At 39.9% G+C, this 12038-nt stretch overlaps 1 protein-coding gene across 1 annotated transcript in view; it reads left to right on the top strand.

The window, feature by feature from the left end:
* The window catches only part of PDE11A (phosphodiesterase 11A), a 423005-nt gene that overhangs the window by 324702 nt on the left and 86265 nt on the right, over positions 1-12038 (top strand). The window contains exons 11-12 of the mRNA XM_082395677.1: positions 10377-10523; positions 10786-10893. Of these exons, the coding sequence (XP_082251803.1) occupies positions 10377-10523; positions 10786-10893 (255 nt within the window). The remainder of the gene's footprint in view (positions 1-10376; positions 10524-10785; positions 10894-12038) is intronic.

Here is a 12038-nt window from a genome sequence, read left to right on the forward strand (position 1 = left end):
ACTTACCTCAACATAATACAGGCCATATATGACAAACCCACAGCTAACATCATTCTCAATGGTGAAAAACTGAAACCATTTCCACTAAGATCAGCAAGAAGACAAAGTTGCCTATTCTCACCACTAGTATTCAACATAGTTTTGGAAGTTTTAGCCACAGCAATTAGAGAAGAAGAAGAAATTAAAGGAATCCAAATCAGAAGAGAAGAAGTAAAACTGTCACTGTTTGCAGATGACATGATACTATACATAGAGAATCCTAAAGATGCTACCAGAAAACTACTAGAGCTAATCAATGAATTTGGTAAAGTAGCAGGATACAAATTTAATGCACAGAAATCTCTTGCATTCCTATACACTAATGATGAAAAGTCTGAAAGAGAAATTAAGGAAACACTCCCATTTACCACTGCAACAAAAAGAATAAAATACCTAGAAATAAACCTACCTAAGGAGACAAAAGACCTGTATGCAGAAAACTATAAGACACTGGTAAAAGAAATTAAAGATGATCCAAACAGATGGAGAGAAATACCATGTTCTTGGATTTGAAGAATCAACATTGTGAAAATGACTATACTACCCCAAGCAATCTACAGATTCATGCAATCCCTATCAAACTACCAGTGGCCTTTTTCACAGAACTAGAACAAAAAATTTCACAATTTGTATGGAAACACAAAAGACCCTGAATAACCAAAGCAACCTTGAGAAAGAAAAACGGAATCAGGCTCCCTGCCTTCAGACTATACTAAAAAGCTACAGTAACCAAGACAGTATGGTGCTGGCACAAAAACAGAAATGTAGATCAACGGAACAGGAGAGAAAGCCCAGAGATAAACCCACACACATATGGTCACCTGAAGTTTGATAAAAGAGGCAAGAATATACGATGGAGAAAAGACAGCCTCTTCAATAAGTGGTGCTGAGAAAACTGGACAGCTACATGGAAAAGAATGAAATTCGAACACTCCCTAACACCATACACAAAAATAAACTCAAAATGGATTAAAGACCTAAATGTAAGACCACACACTATAAAACTCTTAGAGGAAAACATAGGCAGAACACTCTATGCCATAAATCACAGCAAGATCCTTTTTGATCCACCCCCTAGAGAAATGGAAATAAAAAGAAAAATAAACAAATGGGACCTAATGAAACTTAAAAGCTTTTGCAGAGCAAAGGAAACCATAAACAAAACGAAAAGACAACCCTCAGAATGGGAGAAAATATTTGCAAACGAAGCATCTGACAAAGGATTAATCTCCAAAATATATGAGCAACTCATGCAGCCCAATATCAAAGAAACAAACTACCGAATCCAAAAATGGGCAGAAGATCTAAATAGACATTTCTCCAAAGAAGATATACAGTTTGCCAACAAACACATGAAAGGATGCTCAACATCACCAATCATTAGAGAAATGCAAATCAAAACTACAATGAGGTATCACCTCACAGCAGTCAGAATGGCCATCATCAAAAAATCTACAAACAGCAAATGCTGGAGAGGGTGTGGACAAAAGGGAACCCTCTTGCAGTGTTGGTAGGAATGTAAATTGATACAGTCACTATGGAGAACAGTATTGAATTTCCTTAAAAAACTAAAAATAGAACTACCATATGACTCAACAGTCCCACTACTGGGCATATACCCTGAGAAAACCATAATTTATAAAGAGTCATGTACCACAGTGTTCATTGCATCTCTGTTTACAATAACCAGGAGGACATGGAAGCAACCTAAGTGTCCATTGACAGATGAATGGATAAAGAAGGTGTGGCACATATATACAGTGGAATATTACTCAGCCATAAAAAGAAACGAAATTGAGTTATTTGTAGTGAGGTGGATGGACCTAGAGACTGTCATACAGAGTGAAGTAAGTCAGAAAGAGAAAAACAAATACCATATACTAACACATATATATGGAATCTAAAAAAAAAATGGTTCTGAAGAACCTAGGGGCAGGACAGGAATAAGGACACAAATGTAGAGAATGGACTTGAGGACACGGGGAGGGGGAAGGGTAAGCTGGGACAAAGTGAGAGAGTGGCATGGACATATATACACTACCAAATGTAAAATAGCTAGCTAGTGGGAAGCAGCCGCATAGCACAGGGAGATCAGCTCGGTGCTTTGTGTCCACCTAGAGGGGTGGGATCGGGAGGGTGGGAGGGAGACACAGAGGGAGGGGATATGGGGATATATGTATACGTGTAGCTCGTTCACTTTGTTATACAGCAGAAACTAACACACCATTGTAAAGCAGTTATACTCCAATAAAGATGTTTAAAAAAAAATAAGAAGGAATGGATGAATGGGAATGAGCTTGTACAGAAAATGGGACTTGAATTTCAATTGGCAGAGTAAGGAAGAAGTCAAACCCTGTGGGTGGAGGGGTAGAATAATCTGCAACCACAGAGGGAGAGATGAGGAAAAGGATAATAAATTGCCCATCCTGATGCATCCGTGGAAGACTAGAAGATGGTAACACTGGATGGGCAATGTAGAACCAGTTTATGAAGAGCCTTGGATACCAAGCTAAGGAATTTTACTTCCTTCAGCAAGCCACAATGAGTCCTGAAAGGCATTTAAAGAGGGAGTGACATGGTAAAAATGGTATCGGCTGAATTAAAGGGATAAAGTCTAAGTTTTAACATAAAAACATATACTATGTTTATTATTTATTTTAATATGAGATAGAATAAGGCCTTATAATTCTTTTAAAAAAATATTTCTTCACAGTTCTTAGACATTTATATTCACTCTTAGGTTCTAAGTTTTACTGCTTCTATATATAAATCTAGCCCATGAACTGCAGAGGTTGACTATGGCATTGTTGTATGCCTGGCCCCAAGAACACGAGGAGGACTCAGATCTTCACATCACTGCCACACACACCACCAGGTGGCTTCCCAGCCTTTTGCAGCTTCTGTGTTGTGCATAGATTGAGTGAACTGGTGTAGCCTGAGAATGTGCTGGGCCAGCATATTCTTGGTCAACTGACGGTGCACTACTGAAGCTTTATTGCTCCCTCTTTTTGGAATTCTGTATCTTTCCCATGTTTCACATGTCTTGGATAAATCTGTGAGCCACCTAAGTATCCCAGCTTTCCCTGTTCGGAAGTTGGTGTAGGTAAGCAAACTTGTACTGAGATTCAAAAGGACCTGTGTCCTCCTTTCTTGAGGAGGAATAGAAATTAGTTAAAATTTCACCCTTCACCACTGGGCAGGGGCCTGTGTGCTATCCAAACGACTACTTGGAGTACTACTGGTCCCTCTAAAGCCTGAGTGCGTGTGTGTTTTAAGCATATCTCAGCTGTGTCCCAACTATACAAGAGAAACCTTCACAGAATCCCATCCAGACAGAAGGATCCCTCATCTCCCTGCTCTCCTCCCCACCGTATCACCTGCTTGCTGCTTCCCTTATTTTACTAAGTTATCTTGTCCAGCCAAGGCTGATATTAGAGTCCCATCAATGCTCTGCTGGCGAGTCTGAGCTAAGGTCATTTGCCTGAAGTCTGCCTCTGCTCCCTCAGAGGACAAGTTATTTTTTGCAGGATAGTCTTGGGAGTATTGAGCTGATTCTGTGTTCACAGTAATCAAAACAAAGCTAACAACTGGAGCTTATTCCAAAATCAGTTTCAAGTTTAGAGACTTCCCCAAATGGATTCAAATAAGTACAGACCAAAACATTGTCCCTTCAAATGGATCCAGGCTGCCCATCATAAAAAATGGATCAACAGGCTAGTCATCTGGGAATCACAAACACTGCTCACGGTGCACCCAAGTTAGCTGCATAATGCGGGCATGGGAAACCCTTCGACTTGGCAGCAGTCTGCTTTTAGAGGCAATATAGTGCTTAGGCGCCAGGGTCTAGAACCAGACTCCTCAGGTTCAAATCCACCTCTGCCAATCACAACAATGCAAATTTGAACAACTTGTCTATCATCTGTTTCAGTTGGCTCATCTATAACATGGGATTAGGAATATTCCTTACCTCTTAGGGTCCCTCTTAGGAAATCAAATGAGTTAATATACATAAAGTGCTAGAAGAGTGCCTGGCATGTATGTAGTAAGTGCTATAACAGTGCTGGCCAGACAGACAACTTCGCAGTCCCTTCCACATCACCTCAGCGCAGTGTCCTGTCTTCATTATTTCATTCATCCCAGAATCCTTTGGTCCAGAGGGCTTAGTGGGTGAGTGGGTTGGCTTGGCAACACAGTTCTCCTTTGAATTTCTAGGGCTGGACCACCACCCACTTTGTTGTTTCTTCCCATTTTCTGAGCATCACAAAATGTAATACTCTTGTGTCAAGGGATCCAGGATAGTATTTTAACATTTTATAGCCTCTTTGTAAAGCTACCTTTTCAGTTTTAGAGGAGACAGTTTTATGACTCCCTTTGATAACCACTTAACTATTAAGACCCAAACAAAGAAGAGGAATGGTCAAAGGGTATCAGGTACCCCCAGACAGCTAGAGTCCCACTTCTTGAACATTATTCAAATTAGCTCCAGGACTCATAATTCTGTGTTTTCGTTTATTGTTACAATAAAGTAAATGGTTCTTTTATCCAAATGTTATTTCCTGGCTATTAATTCAGTAGTTATTTTGGACTGTAGCACTCCTCTTTGATTTAGGTATATGGTACCTTATAAATATTTAAAAGTTGAAGACTGACACTTGGAGAAATTGACATTGATTTGTTTTGTTAATATCCTATGGCTAGAGTAGTTATAGCTTTGGAAGATGTGACCCCATTCTCTACCTATCAGAAGAGATGGGGTGCATATGGCTCTATAACAAGAAAATTTGGGGATGCTCTTCTCAAATCTTTTGCAGACTAGACCTCCATGTGCACCTCCAGAGGACACACACTACTCTTTATTCTCATAGATTTCTCCAGAAACTGCTCTTGAACCCAGGAATGTAGATGAAAACTATCCATACTTCTCAAAATAGCTGAAAATGGTCATTCCTGAAAGGCTTGGGACCTTCTCTGCACCTACAAGTGTCAGCAAGGGTTTACGACAGGGCTCAGGATGATCTGTAGACTGGTATGATTTAACTGTGGATCAATCAACCTAGTAGGGGAAAAAAAGACAAGGTCAATAAGGATGGGTCTTGGTGAACCAGAGGTCATCTTACATTTTTCAACCTAATGTTCTTATTTCCTTTCCATTAACATTTCATAATGAAAAAATGCCTATATTCTTTAATTTTTAAGATAATTAAGCGAATTTAGTGCCTTTGAAGGGTAGAGGATTTATAATGGCATCAGGGAATATGCTATTAATAATCCACTAGACAGGGGCACCTGGAGAGCAGCAATGCAGTCTCCATCGCCATTTCTGCTCTTTGGCGACAAGCTGTAAGAGGGTTGCCAAAGCAGAACCAAACTCCTCTCCTGAAACCAGAAAGACTTGTGTCTTCTGGGACAAGGCTTCTACCATCTTGGGAAGTGGTTTTCCAGTTGTATTTGAGTTTGAATTTGAACAAATTACAACAAGCACAGAACATTCTAAGTACATGGCATTCTCTGTATGCAAAACCCTGAAACATGTGATGGAAGTAGAGAGTCATTCTGGAGCTTCCCTAAGGGAAAGAAACATGCCATCTGCCTCTGAGATTTTTACAGCCTAATAAGCGACGTCAGGATGACACAAGTGAACACATGGGGACACAGAACAAGAGAAAGAGGTCTACGTGGTTGCAGCCAGGCCATGCACACAGAAACAAAGGGGCTAAATCCAAAGGCTGGATTACCTCTGAGTTCTCCAAGCTGATCATTTAAGGCACCATTTAATAAAGATAATTTCAATGATTTCTAGATAAAGATGGTAGAGTAAACACACTCATTTTCTTTTATTCCTTCCTTAAGCCCCACTAAAACAACAATAAAGGGACTTTTTTAAAGGCATAAATTCTCAAAGATAAAGAAATTGGGAAGGGATTTAACCATGACAAAATTTTGAAAGCTAGAAAACAGATGGATGAATATTAATTCAGCAAACCCAAGAAAGCCAAAATAAGCTAAGTGGGAAAAGCTGAGAGGTAAACAGATTTATGCCACAGACCCCTCTCCCCCAAATAGCTCAGGAATTGGCTAATTAAGTACCTTTGGAAATAGGGATGAAGGTAGGGCTATAAACAAGAAAATGGAGAATCTAAGAAGCAGTTAGATCTCCAGATCCTTCATCCCACACATCCACTCCATAAAGACTGGAGGCTTATCCTCTGAAGCGGGTATGATAGCAGGTCTTTGGGATAGGGGGACAGCAGTGCAGAGCTTGAGGATAGGAATACAGGCTGGAAACAAGGGGATTGAATGAAGTGATATACCAATGCTGAGCTCCTCCAATCCCCATCCCTGTAACACCCAGAAGATTCTTCTCTGGGGAATCTGAGTAGCTAAAGAGCAAAGGCCCGAAGATACAGACATTCGGTAGCTTCCCCAAGGAAACAGGTCAGTCAGATCCCTCTTCAGAGAAGCCCCCAGAAGCTCTAATAGAAGCTTTCAGAGCCCCATTTTTAAATGGGGGCTGAAAACCAAAGATCACCACACAGCTAGGGAAAACTTCTAATACCTCTAAAGCAGTCAAATATATTAAAATGTTTAAGGAAGGATAAGCTGATTGAGAAAGAGGCTAAACCATCAACGAGTGGATTAAGAATGTATTTACCATTGTGGTGAATACACATAATGGAACAATATTCAGCCTTAAAAAAGAAGGAAATACTGTCATATGGTACAACATGGATGAACCCTGAAGACATTATGCTAAGTGAAATAAGCCAATCACAAAAGGACAAGTACTGCATGATTCCACTTACATGAGGTATCTGAAGAAGTCAAATTCATAGAGACAGAAATGAGAATGGTGGTTGCCAGGAGGAAGGGGGAAATGGGAAGTTGTTGTTCATTGGGTACACAGTTTCATTCACACAAGGTGAAAATGTTCTAGACATCTGTTGTACAACAATGTAAATATAGTTAACAATACTTAAAAATTAAGAGGATAAATTTATGCTATGTGTTTTCTAACCACAATAAAAAAGAGAGAGACTAAAACAAAATGAAGGGAGTGAAGTAAACTCTGAAGGGAGAAGAAAACATTAAGTAGAATTATTAACATCCTCAGAATGGCAAGAGAAGACATTGAATTCATGAAACAAAATTAAGGTGCTATTAAAAAATTTTTTAAAACCCAGACAAAAAAGAAGAGCTTTTAGAAATGAAAACTCTGATATCAAAATATCAAGAATAAGGAGAGAGAATATTTCCTAGAAAGTAGAGAAAAAAGAAAAGAAATGAAATATAGGAGGAAACAGAGAAAAGAAAAAACCAGTACAAAGGTCAAATAAAGGAAATTCCAGAAAAGGAAAGAAGGGAAGAAATCATCAAAGAGTGCATTTTTCAATTTTTCCTAGAATTAAAGGACATGATTTTCCAGATTAAAGGGCACACCAGGTACCTAGGATTATGATTAAAAATAAACTCACACCTAGGCACATTTTCATGATATTTCAGAACTCTGGAAGCAAAAAGAAGATCCTGCGAAGACAGAGAGGGAGAAGGAGTCATTTTCAAAGGTAATGGATTCACAATAGCTTCTGACTTGTCAAAAGTAACATCTAAAGCTAATAGAGAATGCCTTAAAAATTCTAATGGCATGATTTCCAACCTAGAAATTGATATCTAGATAAACTATCAATCAAATGTGACCATAATATGAAGACATTTCAGACATGCAAGCTCTCATAAATTTACCCAGCACACACACCTTTTCTTGGGAAGCTATTGGAAGACATGCTCACCAAAATAAGGAGAGAGCCAGAAAAGAGAAAGATGTGGGATACAGAAATAAAAGAGAGATGAAGACATCCCCAAAATTATGGTGAAGAAACATCCAGGATGAAAGCTATATACCAGGCTGAGAAGACTGCCAGTCCAGATCGCAGTTCAGAAAGTTCCAACAGAGACTTCTTCATAAAACTGATGGAATACCCAAAGTATGTGAATATTTTCAGATGAGATTTAGACAATTGGTGGAGAGTTTCGAGGTTGAATTAGTGATAAGGATGGAGAAAACTAAGCGCACATTAAGGAAGACAGTTATTAACTCTGAGAATACAAAATGCTGTCAAGGAAAGGAAAAGTAATCATACTAAATTGCATGACTTAGCTATGAATATCTTTTACAGAGTCATTATAGTATAAACCCTGAATATTTCTCTAAACAAAGTTATTATATTATTATACTGGGGAGTGAGAAGGGATAGTGTATGAGGTAGCAGAGGTTGACAGATACAGTGTAAGACAGCTTCATCTTCATCTTCAATGGGGGGAAGTTAGTAGATAGTGCTTAAATCAGAAAATAATTTAAAAATAAAATCACAAGCACCTTACTTTGCCAAATACCCAAAAAAGTGTATCTAGATGATTTGAACGTGGTTGCCTCTAGGTAAGGGAAAATTTTGGTACTGGAAGAGTTCTGCTAATGTGTGTGTGTGTGTGCGTGTGTGCGCACGCGTGTGTAACCTTGCAGATCTAACTTACTCTTAAAACTATGTGCATGTATAACTTTGATTTTAAATTATTATTATTTTTTAATTAATTAATTAATTTTTTTATATTTATTTTTGGCTCTGTTGGGTCTTCATTTCTGTGTGAGGGCTTTCTCTAGTTGCGGCCAGCGGGAGCCACTCTTCATCGCGGTGCGCAGGCCTCTCAGTATCGCAGCCTCTCTTGTTGCGGAGCACAGGCTCCAGACGCGCAGGCTCAGTAGCTGTGGCTCACGGGCCTCGTTGCTCCGCGGCATGTGGGACCTTCCCAGACCAGGGCTCGAACCCGTGTCCCCTGCATTGGCAGGCGGATTCTCAACCACTGCGCCACCAGGGAAGCCCTAAATTATTTTTTTAATATTTCTTTATTTATTTGGTTGTGCCGGGTCTTAGTTGTGGCACGCAGGATCTAGTTCCCTGACTAGGGATCGAACCCGGGCCCCCTGCATTGGGAGCGTGGAGTCTTAGCCACTGGACCACCAGGGAAGTCCCTGATTTTAAATTATTTTTAAAGCAAAAAGCAAGGTGTTAAAGTGCTTCGCATGAGGCCAGGAACTCCAAATAAGGACACCTACACACAAAGACTATTTCCACCACCACCGTGTTTGAATTTCACAAGCCTTACCTTTTTCATTCCAAGGAGCTAGATTCTACAAATACGTTAATATAGTAAAATGATTCACTGAAAGATAAGCTGATTAATTTTTAACAAAAATAAACAATCAGCAGAATAGCAGGCAAATTGTCCCATAATGTATGTATTTGTTCATTGTTCTTCCATGTTGTGGTGAATAACCAGTGTTTGGATTTTAGCCTAGAGGTGTATGCTCCTATGGAGGAGCATGGGGCTGAGAAGGAAGGATTGATTCAGTGGTTTCTGGGATGCTTAGAGTGAGCAGAGGTGGATTTCATTGCTCGGCCAAAGTGGTCCCAGGGCATAAATTACTCTTTGGGTAGTTTACACCCAGTGAATAGACTAGGAATATGAATACCGAATGGTCCCTGATAATCTGGAAACATAGAAATGATTCCCTTACCAAGAGTGGCCCAGTGAAACCAGCAAAAATAATTATTCCCAAAGACGTTTTATGCCCTTTAAGTTTGTGTAGGGCAACTGACTGACAGCTGCTTAACATGAGTGTTTTGAAAACACTGAATATGTACGACCAGTATTATAATTACGTGATGTTTTTATAGAATGACACTAAACTATATTGCAAATTTATTCCTTCAATGAAACATATGCTCCAAACATCTCTATCCTATTAAGAAACACATTTTGCACTAGAAATGTGCTGTCTGATCCTTTCCATCTTTCTGAATATACAGAACATGTGTGTAACAAAGAGCAAGTACACAGCTACAGGATATAAGGATGCAAGAAACAAGGCAAAGTGGTGTATTCCCATGTCCTTCTCCTGAATAGTGGCAATTAAAATTCACAGCTGCTGGCTGCCCAGATGTTTCTTGTGTTTAGTGCTCTGTAATGTGCATCAGAATATACTGTATGACTGCAGTTTCAGTAAACTGGACTGCTTTGTATTCTAAATTCTGCAGACTAGATCCAGTGTGTATATTTTTTCTTCAGATTAGCTTCCCTCTCCCCTACCCCCTTCATTTGCTTGGGGTATTAGCAGTTCAGAAACAAAAGACATTTCCAGCTCAGACTTTAGCTGTATCAGAGTGTAAGTGCAGGTCAGGTCTGATTTATGTGGCACGTCTGATAAGCAGGAGAGGAGAGCAAGATGAAGGGTTTGGGAAAGCTGGTGAACTTGGCTTGACTTATGTCTTCTGCCTTTGTAGGCAGCCAACATCCCTTTGGTGTCAGAACTTGCCATCAACGACATACACTTTGATGACTTTTCTCTCGACGTTGACGCCATGATCACGGCTGCTCTTCGGATGTTCATGGAGCTGGGGATGGTACAGAAATTTAAAATCGATTATGAGGTACGATGTTCTGTCATGGGCGATCCCAGGAGTGCACCTGGAACAACATGGTAGCCACTTTGAGCCTCAGGTTTCCCAAATATAAATTGGGGAAGTTAATACTTTCCCTGCACACCTGGTGGGATTACCGTGAGAATCGTGTGAGATGTTTGTGGAAGGACTTCGACGGTTGAGGGTTACTCAGACAGAAGGCATAATTTTGGTAATGGTCCACCAGAGATACATACAACTTCCGGACATAACCTTTCCCTTCCCATTTCAGACACTGTGTAGGTGGCTTCTGACAGTAAGGAAAAATTATCGGATGGTTCTGTACCACAACTGGAGACATGCCTTCAACGTGTGCCAGCTGATGTTCGCGATGTTAACTGTAAGTGTGTTCGGTGACGATGGAAGGTCATCTGTCATTTGTGAGGACCTACATACAGGCTTCCCCTTCACATTCCCGTTTCTCTGACAAATTGCCCTGTGGCTTATTTTATGTTGGAACTTACCTACCCTGGTGATGGGTGTCTATATTTCACAATGATCTCTGAGCTTTAAGGCTGTAAAATCACTGACACCTTGAAGCAGGTGTAGTCTTGGAATGATTGCTTTAGTCTCTTTTTAATGTTTTATCTTGGGAAACTGTTTTTTTTTAACAAAAGAAATGCTTGGATTTTCAAAGCAATCTTTTTGCAGAGGATATGGGGATGAATGACTAAACAAAGAGATCCACTGGATAAGACTTTCTAGGCTGGTAGAAAGCCAAAGAAGGGGTGTGTGAACATTGCCCCCAGGGACACGGGAATCCTGAGAGATGCTTATCTGAGAGAAGGTCCAGGGAGACCCCGGGAAGGAAGGAGTAGGAGTGAATGCTCTCAGGGTTTAGGGGTACACTAGGCTTCAAACCTTTGCTCCAGATGCCGTAACTCAGTTAATGTGGCCAGTCTGTTTTAATGGAGACAGCCAGGGCAGCTGGCCAGACGTAAGCCTTGGAATTTAATCTAAAAGGAAATGTTTGTGGCAAAGACTGAAACAAAATCCTCTATTCACCTCCATTTGCTGGCAAAAAATAAAGCTTGTTTTGGTTTTATTTGCACTTACACTGTTAAGCTATCATCAAGTAAAATGGTTTCTGGCTTAAATATATTGGTTTCTTTGGCCTCCTGGTGACATATACATATATATGTGCCCATATGTGTGTGTGTAAACCTATTTACCACACACACAAAAAAGAGAAGACCTGTTTTGGACTTTCATAACATAAATCCAAATACCTTACATCTTTGCACCCAGATTAAAATTTAAACCCAAAAGAAGGAACTCCAAATGACATTTTCCTTTGGTCCACATGAAGGAAGACTTCTGTTCCTTCCTCATGAAATGTTCTGCCCCCTTCTCTGCCTACTAAAATTTTACTCATTCTTTAAAAGGCATTGATCTAATGCCAGTTTTCCCGTGAAGTCTTTGCTTTCCATTAATCATCAATAATTTCAGTAATCATCAGCAATCATCAGTAATTCCTTACTTCTC

This window comes from Balaenoptera borealis (genome assembly GCF_965194805.1).
Source record: "Balaenoptera borealis genome assembly, chromosome: 6".
Classification (NCBI taxonomy): Eukaryota; Metazoa; Chordata; class Mammalia; order Artiodactyla; family Balaenopteridae; genus Balaenoptera; species Balaenoptera borealis.